A 16,071-nucleotide genomic window follows, 5' to 3' on the forward strand; every position below is an offset into this window, starting at 1 on the left:
CTTGTGCCAGAACTTGAATGGAGTCTGTAACCTGTACCAGAGGAAAGGAAATGATGGATTATGGATGTGATCTCAAATAGCAAAGCTGGAATTACACATTTCATTTTAGTCTAAATGAAATGCAAACATGTTTGATACATGTCATATTATTTTGTTGTGGTTTTTTTTATTTCTTCTTATATCCCCAGACCTTCCTTTTCTGTCATTTTCCCCCAAGCCTTAGACTCACATCACACATCATGGCATTTCAAGCACTTACTGACTCTACAAGCCTCCCACCCCTCACCCCCCATCCTGCTCCGCCCCTTTCTTCAAAAGCTCAGGCATCCCAGAAAAGCCCAAGCAATCTGTTATCAATTTGAGGAAAAAGCACACGGTTCCTTCCAAGATGTAAACGATAACAAAACTTGCCTGGAGCTGTTTGAAGATGATGACAGCATTCTACGAAATATAAGCTGTGGTCCTTCCAGGTTTCAAGGGTTTTTTTCAACAGACCCAGCTGGAAAATGATTTCAGTATTTTCAGGCCTCTCTTTTGTTCTACAGGTGAAAGGTTTAGCTATATAATGTCTATTTTTAACTTGGACTTAGAAGTCCATGCTTTAGAGGTTTTTTTATTATTTTTTTTTTTACCAAAAACAGATTAGTATTCTCCTTTTCCTCAATGTTCTCAGTATAAGCTTTGGATCTACCTTTGACCGTGACTAGGACAAAAAGCATTTACTGAGGAATTAACAAATAAATAAATAATAATAAATAATAAATAAAATAATAAATATACTCAAGTCATTATACCATTTAATTTGTTTATATACACTTTACAACTAAAAGAGCCAGAAATGAAAAATGCGTGAAATTGTCGGTATTTATATGGTATGCGGCTGCTGCCAGAGTGACAAAAAGGGCATTTCAATCAGAAATATGTGAGCAGCTCAGTTCCTGAGATCCACAGCCAGCTTGTTGCTCAAACCTTCCCCAGCACACTGACAGCAACTATATATCTAACCACCTGTTATCTTCCCAAGTCCACTAGCATTATTCATGGCAGATTAGCTACAGGCCAACTGAGACTCTAAACATTAATAAAGCTACTGTTGACGCTGGAAGATTACAAACCGTTCCATTCTGTACTGTCAATTGACTTGATCCCAGGAAGAGAAACTGGGAACAGGTTTGTTCAAAAATCATGAGAGAAACGCTGTCAACTCCCTCATTAGAAAAGTCAGTGCTGCGTTTCAGTCAGATGTTAGTGTATGTATGAGAAAGGGATGGTCCGATGGATCAACGGAGAGGATCATCCAGACAAAAATTTAAGGTCAAACTGGGTGGGTCAAGAAAAGAACATGAACAAAAGCCAAAAAAAACTTTCAGCAACATTTGAGCAATAAAACTAGTTTATTTTCTCTGTGTTTAGGAAAACACTTGGGAAATTTCTGAACATTTTCTAATATAGAAAATATAGACTATAGTTCTTTCAAATTCTCCATCATAATGATATCTTATCTATTGTATCTTTATATATATATATTCTTATGGTGTACATTTATTTTTATAATATCCTAAATTTTCCCAGCTGAAAGCTGCTTATAGACATCTTTGTTACTGGGTTGTAATTTGAAGTTATTTGCTGTTATTTACCATCTTTTTTTTATTATTTGACTTATCACTCTAATATTCTGTCATTTTCTTATTATTATGTCATTTAAAAATACTTTTCATATTACAAATATCACTTAAACATTTTGTCTATGTAGCATTAGCAAAAGATTAAAAAAAAACTACTACTACTACTACTACTACTACTACTACTACTACTACTACTAATAATAATAATAATAATAATAATAATAATAATAATAATAATAACAGTAATAATAATAATTAGTAGTAATAGTATTTATAATCCTTTAACTGAAGTTTTGAGGAGACCCATTTTCAGCTTTTCAGTCACAGAATTCAAAAAAAGTTGAGGAACGCTGCAACAGAAAGCTGTCATCCATTATGTTAAGCCTGCATGAACCAGACATGTAAGAATAAATATTAGCCATGGTCCCTGTAGCATTTTGGACAAAGATATAAGGTCTTCAGCAGATGAGAGTCAAAGGAGCTTAAAACATTTGCCTAAAAGTGTAATTTAGTTGAATCATCCTTCATCCTTTAGCCTTTGACACAGAGAGGTGAACTGGCCCACTTGGTGTTTGTTTTACTTACCCTCCCATTGCACAGACTCCAGATAAACACTGAATGAAGTTGGCAACACAGGGACCAAAAAGAAATCATATAGAGTAAAGCTTTTCACAAAGTACAGAGTATTATTATGATTATGGGGATAGATTAGTTCCTGGAATTTCATTTCCTAGAGAGAGAGAGAGAGAGAGAGAGAGAGAGAGAGAGAGAGAGAGAGAGAGAGAGAGAGAGAGAGAGAGAGAGAGAGAGAGAGAGAGAGAGAGATGCTTGCTGTTTTGTTTAGCTGTTGTTGTTTTTTTTGTAAACATTCTCCCCATAGACATCTACACTAACTGAGCACTTTATTAGGAACACCTTTACACCTATTTATTACACCTATAATCCTCTTTATCCCTCTAATCGGCCAATCAGGTGGCAGCAATGGGGCCAGCAGCTTCAGGAAATGAACAGAATGTGGATAAAACTTGACATGACTAATGAGAGGCTGGTTTAAGTATTTCTCTGAACTGTTGATCTACTGGGATTTTCACACATAGCACTCTCTGGAGTATAAAAACTTCCAATAAGCAGCAGTTCTATGGACAGTAATGCATTGACAGACAGAAAGGATAGAGTAACTCAGATAACCACCAGGTTCAGGTTCATCAGGTTCCACTGCTGTCAGCTAAGAACAGAAAGCTGCGGCTGCAGTGTGCACAAGCTCACCAAAACTGGACAGCTGAATACTAGAAAAAATGCAGTCTGGTCTGATGAATCTTGTTTTCTGCTGAGGCACAGAGATGGTAGGGTCAGAATTTGGTTTGAATCAGCATTTATCCCTGGGCACAACCTGCCTTGTGTCAGCAGTACAAGGCTGGTAGAGGTGGTGTAATGGTGGAAGGAATGTTTTCTTGGCACACTTTAAAATTTTAATACCAATCACTTAATTCCTAATCATGTGCATTCCTTTATGGACACAATTCCAGCATGATAATGCACCATGTCACAAAGCAAACATCGTCTCAAACTAATTTCCCGAGCATGATAGTGAGTTCACTTTCCCAGATTTGCACCTGAAACATCTGCAAGAATTATGTGCTGCACTTATGTCAACATGGACCAAAATCTCAAAGCAATGTTTCCAGCATGGACATAAATTCATACACTGAAGAACCGAGGAGCCCCTGCCCAGTATTAGTACAGTGTTCCTAATAAAATGCTCAATGAACGTATATTCCTGAGGTTATGCTGTAAAGCAAACATTTGATAAGACCTACAGGATACAGTTATATGCATCATAAGTGTCTCTTAAGTATTTAAGCTTGAGTGAAGTGCTGCTGAGGGAAAATAATTCAAGGATTGTAACAGAATATTTGTGCTTTAGTTTTATGTTTATCAAGTGAAGCATGAACCTGGTTAGTAGTTCTGTGCAACTGCTAAGTGTGATTAATCTTGTGCATTTAATATAAGCTTCGCAGTGAGTTTGGGAAGCAACTTCCATGGCTGTTTTTACTGTCCCTCTGTTATATACACTGAAATGACCTTGCAAAAGTGGTATTTAAAAACCAAGGGCATGCTGCAGTTATATCTATTGCTCAAGAGTGACGTCAACACGCAACAGTAATGGAATTTTGAAGTCCTTCATTTCCTACTAGTTGTGTGTGTCTAATCAGCCACACACCTCTATGTTGCTTGCCCAGATGTTCTCTACTGAGGCTGCTTAATGACGTATACCAGAGAGAAAGATTCTCTATTCTTTGTGGTGTACAAGCCTGAGGAAACCCCTTAGGATCATGTGATGACAATGAAAAAAAGCCAAAGTTGTGGCCAGATACTGTAGTTTTAATGCAACAAAACATGACTTTTTGCTCATTCATCACTCTCCAAGCACAAGAGGTTTATAGCCAAAACCATGTTAGTGTTTTGTTTGAGACTGTAACAAACATTTTAAAGGTTTGCATTTCTTTCCTGTTAGATGTTTACAAATTCTGTCCATTTCTGGAGGAGTAATGGCTATGACATCAGCCTGGCTGTTTTCCTATCACTCAGCATGAAATATAGTGCATTGGAAAGCCTTTAGTATTAATGTCATTTTATCTTTTTAACAGTAACAACACCAGAATGTGGTTCACTCAAACACAGTTATGGACGAAGCCAGCGTGGACTGATTTTTCTGTCTCATCTGAGTACAGCCTCACACTGCTCCACGTATCAAACACATTGCCAGTGACATAGAGAGGATTGAGTTGGAAGTAGGATAAAGCCCATGGCTCCAGCGTGGAGCAGAAATCACAGGCTTACGAGCCCTCAGGGTGCAGTTTTAGCCTGGCAGTGCGTTCAGGCAACACTTTAAAAACAAGCCTCATCCAACTGTTTGAGCGTTTCATAGCCACGGAGATGCTTTATGAGAGCTGGAGCACACACAGACTCAGGCTGAGGAGGCATGCACATAAAAGATGCCTGGCCTCAGAAATCAAAGGTCTTTAATCCTGAAGATGCCTGCCTTTCTGTCACTTTACTTTCTTCCTCACTCTTTCACTCGCATGATTTGCATCAGGCTGTTTGTCTTTGTCTTTTGTCTCTTGCCCTCTCTCTTGCTCCTCCTCTTCCTCCATCCTCCTTATTTCTGTCAGTCTGTTTTAAAGTCCTTTTTTCAAACACTCACACGCTCCACACGTTAAGTTCTGTAGCGTGATCAGTTCCTCCCATAGGAGTCTTCATCTCTAGTCTGCTGCTCTTCCTCAGTATCACCTATCAGGGAAAGCCATCTGATTGTGAGACAGAGCAGGTCTTCTCAGCCTTTGAAAGTGGCAGGGCAGCTCTCATCATCACTCCCCTTTCTCATTAAACTTGAAAAGAGAGATAAATCTTACTAAGGCCGAGATTACAGGTTTGATGGCGTTGACCAGCTCTACACGCAGAGTCTGTGTGTGACTAGATGAGGCTTAAGGGCCTTGTTTTTCTCTTCCTTGCTGCTTCTGAGAAAAACTGGACTTCTGGTGTTCCACAGTTCCAGGCCGGTTTCTCATAACACGCTCACATCTACTGACAGGCTTCTTGAGTACACAGCATGAAACTTCCAGAAACCACAAACAGCCTTACATAATGGGTAGTGATAGCCCAGTGAAAGCCTTCACGTCCTCATCAAGCAGTTACCACTGCTTTATACTGCAGTTAAGATATATTATAGAACTTGCAAGATATCTGATGACAGTGTTTGCTCCATTGATGTAATGCCTGTGAGTCGTCAGTTAAGTAAAGCATGGTTTATAGCCAGTCAATCAACCTCAGCCAGCAAGGAACAGGCTGAACAACTGGATAGCATGGTTTGTACGTTTGGTGTGACAGTCTGCAGAAATAATGTCGACAGCAAACGCTGGACGTTCTGGGCAGCAGAAAGGCTCCAGAATAAATGAGGCTGATCCAGAGAGGAACTGTCACAGTACACATGATTTTCTCTTTATTCTGGCTTTGGGGTGGTCTTTTTTTAATAATAGTCACTTCAAAAAACAAAACACAGTGTTTCCTATAGTTGCTGCCAGCAGCGTCTTGACAGTTATGTCCTCCACGTAGAGATTAGTCATAGCAAATGGAAAGAAAAGAGAAGGAGCACAACATGGTTTGCTGTTCCAACGGCATGTCAGCGTATGTTCTGAAGAGCTGATAACATTTCGACGGAATGCTAAAGACACTATACAGTGCAACACAAAATTATACGTATTTTGTTTTGAGTATTTACTTGTTTTTTTGCTTTCGAAGACGTTGAAGTGTTTATTAGGCTATTTCAAGCAAATGTATGTGTTAAGAGCAGAAAATGGCCATGGTTTTAGGATGGGTGACACATCATGCCCTCTCACCCCTGTCCATCACAGCAACACTAGCCATTCACATCTCTGAGGTCATGTATGCAGATAAAAGCAGATAGAGATTTCTTCAACTGTTCAGCAACTGTTCACATGGATCGCCACACATCAGAGTGCGTCTTCACCATCTCTCACTCTGGCTGGTAGCTGTCGCATTTTGGAGATAGCTGGCCAATTTGGGAATTTTTTTCTTTGAACAGGTGTTTAATAGTAATAGTTATAAACTAGCGAGGCTGTCTGACTTCTGATTTTTGTTTGTTTGTTTGTTTGTTTGTTCAGAAAAATTCACAGTGTGTTGGTTGTAGTCATTTGTGAAACGTATCGACCCTAAGTACAGGTGTCCCGTGTACTCAGCTTGAAAGCATACTCCAAACACACCCTTTATACAGCTACAACTATTTTTAATGTAACAAAATCTGAAAGCAAGTACAATCGAATTTGATCTGTTTCGCATGACTGCAGTTGTGTCTATATAAAAGTGCACTACATGGTGTACAACGACAGAGAATATGAATGCCATGAAAATACACATTATATTCAAATGCAGTTTATTTATTTTTTTTAAAAAGTGCCACATTTTCTTTGTGTATGCAGTTTCACCACACCGTAAACTGTAGGTTGGCTGGGATTGACCAGGTCCTGACTAAGCCTACCCTGGATAATTGCTTAAAGTTTGCCTGGTCTCTTTAGCCCAGGTTGTATATCAATTTCTTGAAGCTCACTTTATCTTAAGTTCTCTTTTAGAGCCTGGGTGCCTCTCAAGTTCACTTCAAAGCTCCGCTCAGAAAGCCTGCAAAGCCAAGCTTTAAAGACCTACATATCTCCGCACAAACTGAACGAGTGTGGGAAACAACGTCAGAAACAACAGTTTTCATACTTTCATACCTTATACTGAAAATGATTCTGGAGAAGGAACTTCAGTAACTCCAAATCTTTCTTTTACTCTTTCCTTTATTTATTTTATGCATTTAATTTATTTCTGCTATATTCACCACATAATCAGCTCAAGTATCAGTGTTGTTTATCAAATTGGTTTCAGGACAATGTAAAAGATAGTCATAAGTCTAAAATGTACCCTGCTAGAGAGCGTTCATGTTCAGTCAGCTGCTGTATGTACTGTATTTGATGTTGATCGATGATTTGTAAGCGTAAAAAGTGAACAATGAGATGGAGGAGAGAAATAACTTGAGGCAAAACCTGGCATTGACAGTCAACATTTTGTCAAAATAAAGTAACTCATTCTTATATCTACCAAGATTAGATTTCTAACTAGAACAGAATTTTCAGTAATTCAACATCAGCAAAAACTGTTTTAATTGAAATGCTTTCTTCTTTGGCCAACACTCAATTCTCTGATGTTTTGTAGTTTTAGTTTTAGTTTCTCATTTATCACCAACAGAACTTCAGTTTTGTTTTCTAATTTAATTTATTCATCTTTTCTATGATCCGTAGTAATTGTAGCTATCAGTAGCTCCTCCATCAGTAGCTCCTCATTTAAAGATAGATTTAAAACCCAATGAGGAAACTCTTCCTTTCTGCATGCTTTGAAAATGTGGGGAATAAAAAGCAGTCACATTTTTTCTAGTGTTCTGATTCTAAAAATGATAACTCACTGAAAATCCAGGAAATATGATGCATGCTTCAAGTAATGTCCAAAGCTTTATTCACTATGTGAATCAACTCACTCCAATTTGAAGGAAATGAGTATACTTACAATGTGTGCAGAAATTTCAGTATTAACTCTAAAGTGATGATAGAAAAAAACGGATCGATTGACACCGGTTTAGAAAACATAAGAACAAACCGAACAAATTCGGTCGTCCTTTTTAAAAGGAGATGGAAAAAAACAATGCCATTTCATCGAAATTTTAGTCACAGGATAATAAGATTTATGCAGTGCCTATAGTGCCTAGTAAAAAAAGAAAAAAAAAAAAGAAATACTTAGCGCTGATCACAGAATGGAAATGTAGTTTATTTTTAAAAAGACATTAATAAAGCAATATGGTGATCCATCCATCACATCTATGAAGTGAAGAAGAGCTTACTGCTATTGGACAGAGGAACAAGAGAACAGGACACAGGCAGATGTGTCCAGAATGCTTAACTTTTAAAAACGTTATGGTGAGTCACATATAACGAACAAGTTTTCCTTTATGTGGCAGCATTGTGGCACAGGATCTTACACATATTTCTCCCACTAATGCGTTTACATTGACAGGGCTAAACATGACAAATGATAGGAAAGTTACAAGGAATATTGTAGCTATGGAAATATGTTATATTTATCTGGCCACGCTTTGAGAGGAGAAATAATCAGCAATTGGGAATCACACCTTGAATACAGACAAAGATGGAAAGGACATCAAAACTGTAATGTGGGGTGAACACATTATCCCGGTCTAAAGAGGAAATGATTGGTTTTTAAATAAGGACTCGCTCCACTCTTTCCCTACTTGTTTTGTAATTTGCCCCGATAGTAAATCAGGGCTCATGACTGGTCTCTTGGACTTGCTGAACGCTGAGTTCGTCCTCTCCCAACATTTCTGTGCTCATGAATCACTGTAGTTCCTGGCTTCCACCAGGCATTTCCTGCTCAGCCCTCTCTCACTGTGAATGAGCCGCCGAGCCGAGCACTGCTCTGGGCCCACAGTGCAACTTTGAAACAGACCCCTGGGAGAACCCAGGACACAGTGCGCTGTTCTAAAGCTCGATTACACAATCACAGGGAGGATGCTGATTCTATAGCTGTGCTCCTGTTGCACTTTACACTGAAAACAACAAAGGAACAAAATAATCCGAAATGAAAACTATGCAACGTTCATAAAGTATCAGGAAAAAGTCTGTGATTATTTTACATGAGTCCTAGCGCAGCTCTTTTTCAGTGGGTGGATCGAAAGTAGAAAGGGTGAGTAATTACATTTCAAAAGTCTTCTTACAAACAGAGATGCATCTTTAGCTTTTTAAAAGATATACCAGTCTAGATATTTTTTCTTATTATCCAAATTATATACAGATCATTACAGCATACAATACAGAGATCACGTCACAAGGTCACAAATGTCTACAGTCCAGAAGGGCTTACGGTGGCAATAACCTGGCATGAGTTATGAGAATGTGTGTGTGGTGTGTGTGTGTGTGTGTGTGTGTGTGTGTGTGTGTGTGTGTGTGTGTGTGTGTGTGTGTGTGTGTGTGTGTGTGTGTGTGTGTGTGTGTGTGTGCACTCATGCCTAAGATCAGTTCATAGCCTGAATGACCAGCCTTCCTTCGACCTGGTGAAGGTAAGCACTCTTTTTCTCTCCTAAACTCTCTTTGGCATGTGTTTCATCATCACTGTCAGCAGGCTCCTGTTTGATTTTAATAACCCTAGCATGAGCATCCACCTCTTCACTGAGCAAATCAGGACTGTGAATGCTGCTGTTGTTGCTCCGATGGCTGGGGCTGCACTTGCGGATGACTCCAGAAGAGGGCGAGATGTCCTCTTGCATGATGTGAATGTGCGCATCCTCTCCCTCTTCCTCTTCTGACTCGTGCAGGTGCCCGTTCGGCTGCCTCAGCTGTTCCATGGTCTTGGAAAACAGCTGCAGTTAAGAAATAACAAATGAATTCTGTCAGCCAGATAGGAACGTTGACTAGCATTTGAATTTTATCGGTCATGATTCTTGATAGGTTTATAAAATTACTGGCTCACTGTCAGTAGGAGTTTTATTTATTGTTACTAATGCAGTGAAGATGATCAGAAGCAGACTCAAGAATGTGTCTAGAAAAAGGGTAAACTGGGCTTACATCTTATCTTAATACAAGCTCAGGTAAAAAATAACACAGGCTTTCATGCGTCAGTAAAATGCATTTTATACCTCTTTCTAAAGCTCAAAAGTTCATGTAAAAATTCCATCAAGGCCCGTTCTAGTACACATTTCCAGGAATTCGTTTGAGTTAATGTCCTGGTTTTACTGTGAAGTGTCTCCCATCTTCATGTAGATGGTGAATTAGTGTGGGCGAAACCTTAAAAAGTTTCTATTAAAATAGAGCTCATTTACAGGAGGAGTTTGATATTAAATGTGAGTTCTAGTGACAAAGGTTTTGAATAAACCTTTGTTTTCTCACTGCAGTGTGCAGAATAAATCATAAATCAGTCCAATATCCATGCCTTAGAGTACCATATGATAAATTAAAGCTGATTTTTTGTTTTGTTTTGTTTTGTTTTGTAAAGTTTTGTTTTGTGTTTTTTTATTTCATCCTTTCAACTAAGGTCATAGCAATAAAATCTCAGAGAGCAAAACAAAAGCTCTGTGATCTTTGTTTTTGAGAATTGCACTTGAATTGCACCAGCTTTGAATATCCCCTTGCCCCTTCACCAGTAATAGTGCAGATCAATCTATGGGCACAACACACAATGGAGCCTTTCAGTATGTCAGCCTCACATGCTCAGCAGAATAACTGCCCTGAAACGGATGTGCACAGAAATACAAACATTTCCACAAGGGAACAAAAGCATGTATTCTATCTACTTGAATGAATGCATGCTATGGATAATATTTGCATGTCAGCACCACAGATGCCCTAAGCTATGCTAACATCACATACAGATTTGCATTAGAGATTTTTGGTGGACTGTTTGAGCAAAATTTCCACCTTCCCACACTTAAAAAAAAGTAACAAACTGTACGTTTTCATGCTATCTTATATCTGGGAAGCTACATGTGGTTTGCTTTTTAAAAATAGCTTTTGGATTAAAGCTTTAAAGATATTTCAGTGGCCCTAAAGGTACAATAACATAGTAGGCATTTTTTTTTTTTCAAAATGGAAGATATATATATATATTTCTAAGAGGGCATAGCACTGATGAAAATGATTTGGTTCAATTTAAGGACATGGATGTACCTTATTGATGTGGACCTGTTGCTGGTACTGTTTTTGCTTCTCGAGGAAGTGTTGGTGCTGCTGCTGGATAACAAGCTGGGCTAGAATGCTCTGAGGAAGTGGTGCAGACTGGGTACGGTTCAAGGGCCGGTGACGCGGCAATTTGGGCCTCACACTGCCTGAGGAACGCTCCGTCATGGCCAGAGGAGAAGGGGGATGAACAGATCCTGCACTTTGGCCTGTAGGATGATTTGATATATATATATGTGTGTGTATATATATACTGTTTCACATCTTTCAGCTCGTTTGTGTATATGACAAATAATGTATTCGTGTAACTGATTAAATATGGCAGTCTGGGAAAACCTGTCAGATGTAGCAATGTTCAAAATGGATTTTGAAACGAAATCTTCTACATATAACATACTTTCTTTTTCATTTTTGGTTTCATTTTCGTATCAAAATTTTGAGCAAGCGAAACACAACAGAGCAATAAACACACATGAAGATCCATGGCAACATGTAAATATACATAGAGGGAGGATGTATATTAGAGGTTAAGGTCCTTTTAAATTGTCCAATATCTTAACATTTATTCATTTTACTATGCTTTTTGATAAGGAGCCAGTTTAACAAGCATAGCTACATATTAATGGTTTAAACTGTAAATAAGACTGGGTAAAATGATAAACATAGTTTCCATGGTTACATTTATTATTTGTCGATTTATAACTGTTTTTCAGTGTCTTTTGTTGGAATTGGAATAAAATCTCACTATATTGCTCTAACTTTGCTTGTAATAGAGAAGTCAAGCATGTTTCAGGACAGGAAATGAAATATATTGTAAAAATTTTGCCATGTGAAAGCTTTTCCCAGAATGCCACATATATACACTTTGCCTTCACAGTTTTGTCTGGATAAATTAATGGTGCAAGAAAAACTACTATGAAATATCCAGTAACTGCAATGAAACTTAAGGAAAATGACTGAAATGATAGTAGGGAAGGTAAATGTAGAAATATCATCCAGTCCTGGAAGATTAAGGGGTTAATGTTCTTGACAATAACAGGCAAGTTAGGTTGAGGTTCTCACCAGTGGAGAATATCTTCTGCTGGCGTAGCTGCTCCTTTTGCAGGAGGTGCTGTAGCAGAGCTTGCTGGCTGCTGCTCACTTTACTCTCCATGCTGACTGGTACAGGCACAGGGCCCAGGAGCTGAGCGGGCAAACCCTGCCTGACAGGCAGCACTCCACTGGCCTCGCCAGCCTGAGAAGGGGGAAACACACAGATTATATGAAACAGCCCCTCTGCCATTTGTGGTTAAAACAAATTGAACATCATAACCACAGCAGAATACTGAGCTTACTTACTTTTTTTTTTTTTTTGCAATGAATAAACTGTTTGTTTTTTCTGTGCACTGCAGAAAACCCTCTACTCCCATTTGTTTGGTTAGATGGACTTAACCTTACACTTTTCCCAGGAATGATCACACAGGCATGCAAAGTGAGGTTAAAGACTGAACATTATCTAGAGCTGCACTTGATTATTCTGGCTTGGTCTTTTTAAACAGGAGTAATGGATGAGGTGACTGAGGAAGAGTGGAGTGCAACTGACACCAGACACTTAAACACAATATTTATCTAAGGCCTATAAAATCCCCCAAGGTCAAAGGTCAGTACCCTAAGGCTGCACATATCATCAAGACAGCCACTGATGGCTAGTCTTTCAACAGGCACCACAATACACAGTTGAGCAGGGGCTCTAAATGACATTTCCTTTCATTTATCAGCCTAAACATTCACCTTACATTCAGAATTCTCCAACAGACATAAAGTAGCAAAAATGTTAATCATTTGTGGGTCGAATTGAACTGTTCAACTGTGTCTCGGGGGAGGAAGGTTACAAAAGAAAACAAAAAGCAAAAGTTCATGTAGTAAGATGATAGACATGATGCAACTTTTTATAACAGGAATCAAAACACAATTGTTGTGTTTTACACTGGAAATATAATAGATGTCTGACACATTTGGCTACTAAATGTATAATAATAATAATAATAATAATAATAATAATCAGCAGCAGCAGCAGCAGCAGCAGCAGCAGCAGCAGCATAATAATAATAATTATAATTATTATTATTATTATTGTTATTATTATTGTTGTTATTATTATTTATGTAATAATAACAACAATAATAATAATAATAATAATAATAATAATAATAATAATAATAATAATAATAATAATAATAATAATAATAATAATAATAATAATAATGTTTAAAGATTAGCTGCACTGACACATTTAATATTAATACTATGAAAACACATGGGCTGTCATAGTCATTGGATAGACAAAAAGGATATGTGCCCAGTGACCCATTTGTAAAAGCATGTTCATTTGAATTCCCTGAAATAAAGTGCTGATTTAACTTACACTGATGGGGGAGGAGGCAGCAGAGAGGCCTAGCGTGATGTTAGGCAGAGATGGCGATGTGTAGAGACTCAACACGGATACTGAACCTTCAAAGCCAAGCAACTTCGGCTGTGAGGGCCAACGCTGAAAGAAAGAAAGACAGAAACTGAAGGAAACACCAAGCTATTTTGGAATCCCACAACGGACCACTGGGAAGAGCAATAACAGGAGCAAAATAAACGTTAATGCACTAAGACGAATGACAGATTTGTTCCTGCCTCAGTGAAGCCAGATTAGTCCAAATGAAAGCAGCAAACCTCTGACAGTACCCATAATATCCAACTCTAAAGACGGAATGATGTATTGATAGTTCTGATGTATGGTTAAACCATTTCTGATGTTAGAGATATGTTCTGGGTCATTCTTCCTGTACACAGCAGGCTAGTCCAGCAGCATGTGGTCATGGAGCAGCCCTGTTTGTACTTCCAATCCCCCTGCATATTCACTGACCTGTATATGGATATCCGGCCTTTATATGACCCAGGGGAGCAGTTTCTTCTGAAAGGGGATACCCAATGTAACAGATCACAAACACTGCTCGCTTTTGCACCTAGCCTGCTGTCTGCGGGTAGTCCCCAACCCACTGGACTGATCAGTGAAACTCTCTGCCTATGTCAATACAATAGCTGCACAATGTGTTTGTGTTGTTAGCATGTCATTGGCTACCAGCAGCTGGCAGAACAATTAAGCTCAACCTCCTGCCTTCTACGCCCTGGATCATGGTGTAATAGGCATTCCTAGGCAGTCGATGTACTGGAGGTCCATGGGAGTGTAAACAGTACTGTTGAAGAATAACACAGCTGCTAAGCTGATGCTACACATAGACTTGTCATTTCTGCCACATGCCCCAGAATGCACTGCTTTGTGAGGAAGGCCCAGTGGGACCCAAAAGCACTGAGCCATGAAGCCATCAGGAAATGACTCAGAGAACCTTCCAGAACTGATGAACTTCAACAAACAAAAACACTTCCTTGCTTATACTTATGGGCAAATGCAGTCCAAACACACAGCAGTGGTTAAAGTAAGATTTAAAAATGAGATTGTAATATACTGTATTTTCCATATATATACTATGTATACCTTACATCACTCTGTTTAGAGGGCCTAGGACTGGAAGTCAGTCCATAAGCTGATATTGTAGCTTGTAGGACAGTAAGCAGCACACAAATGGAAGTTTGTGTCAGAGCCAGTAAAAGGGTCAATGCTTTAGAGCGTCGGCTTGTAGAGAAAGTCAACTGATTTTTTATTGCCTGCATAGGGAGACATTTTCACTGAACTGCAACAGAAGTCTGCAATGACTACTCTATTTTGATAGCTGCACAAGGGTAGTATAAGTTCTGCAAAATGCATGTAAGGCCATTTATTTTCAGAATGCTTAAAGCGAGCTTGTATTTTACACCAAAGATGCTTTAGGAAATTTACTAAGGGAAACATATTTGACCTATCTTTGTCCTTTTTATTGGAAGATGTATGATGTCATTTTAAGGAGCTGTACCTCAGTGTGAGATGAGGATGGTTGAGGTGATGGTCCATTTTCAGATCCAGAAAAACTTAAGGCTCTATTTGGAGAGTTGGAGCCTGAGCCAGTGGAGCTGCTGCTGGCCGTCGAATCTATGGGAAAATAGGTGCAAAATCAAAAATGTTGAGAGTATATACTTATAGGTTTGTGCTATTTTATTGTAAATCAAATGTTTATGGATTTAATTGCTTTTAGTTTTCATTAGATTTCATCATTTCAACCTGAGTATTATGTCCTACTTTGTATTGTTCTCATATACTTGGATAGCTGATAATATTGCATGCAGATAAGTTTGAAAAAATATCAGTATAAGTAATAAGAACTCATGACAGTTGTTATTAGGACAATGACAAACATGCGGCAAATAAAAACCAACAGAACCTGTGGTGTCTTAACTCTCACTAGCCCAAGCAGCTGTTACATAATGAGCTCGCTCAACGGTAGTCTTGGCATGCTGCTGTGATTAGTGGACTGAAGAGAAACTATACAGGAAGTCATAGCAATCAAGCTAATTGGCAGCTAAATAGTGAGATGTATCTCCTACCCATTAGTTCCAAGGCTCGTTTTTTGAAGGGTGTCATAACAATTCCTTCTTTTCTCAGAAGAAGCGGGCTGCTCCTCCTCTCTGCAACTTTCTGCTTCAACCTAGAGCGTACCTTCAGATTCGGCTCTGAGGCTGTGAAAACACAAAACAAAGTGTTTTACTTACACATTCATAGTTGTATGTTAGGATGTTATGTCACATAACAATAATGCTTTCCAGTGTTATTTCAAGAAGAGAGCCATGTTCTCATGTGCATTATTGTAACCAAGACATTAGGAAGTTGTAGTAAAGGTGCTAGAAAGCTCATAGCACACAGCTGTACTTCTCACAGGCTACTCATAGTAATTAAACAAGACAGGTTTGGAACTTGCTTCAAATCATCTGGAGTAAATTTGATAGAGCTACATGAAGTGGAAAGGTCTGCTCCCTGACTTGACCAAAGCCCAATACAGTAGTAGAAGTTAATATAAAAGCAATACAAAGGCAGTATTTAGGGTAACAGTTTGTAAATCCTCATGTCTCAAGAAGTACAGTACCTACATACTGTATGTATTCACACCACATTCACCTAACATGAGGTTTATGTAACAATGTATGGAAAAAAAATAGTCTGTTTTCTGTAACTGTCCTGTGCGGGATATCCTGTG

General features: G+C 38.6%; 1 protein-coding gene across 4 annotated transcripts in view; it reads right to left on the reverse strand.

Annotated features, from left to right (window-relative positions):
* Window positions 1-7,979: 7,979 nt before the first annotated feature.
* Window positions 7,980-16,071, reverse strand: part of hdac9b (histone deacetylase 9b) — a 36,457-nt gene continuing 28,365 nt past the window's right edge. For all 4 annotated transcript variants that reach the window (XM_047811313.1, XM_047811312.1, XM_047811315.1 and 1 more), the window contains 6 exons: window positions 15,425-15,556; window positions 14,857-14,972; window positions 13,323-13,445; window positions 11,981-12,152; window positions 10,910-11,127; window positions 7,980-9,606 (listed from right to left, as the gene is read on the reverse strand). In XM_047811313.1, coding sequence (XP_047667269.1) covers window positions 9,262-9,606; window positions 10,910-11,127; window positions 11,981-12,152; window positions 13,323-13,445; window positions 14,857-14,972; window positions 15,425-15,556 — 1,106 coding nt within the window. In that variant the 3' untranslated portion in view covers window positions 7,980-9,261. The remainder of the gene's footprint in view (window positions 9,607-10,909; window positions 11,128-11,980; window positions 12,153-13,322; window positions 13,446-14,856; window positions 14,973-15,424; window positions 15,557-16,071) is intronic.

This window comes from Tachysurus fulvidraco, chromosome 3 (genome assembly GCF_022655615.1).
Source record: "Tachysurus fulvidraco isolate hzauxx_2018 chromosome 3, HZAU_PFXX_2.0, whole genome shotgun sequence".
Taxonomy (NCBI): Eukaryota; Metazoa; Chordata; class Actinopteri; order Siluriformes; family Bagridae; genus Tachysurus; species Tachysurus fulvidraco.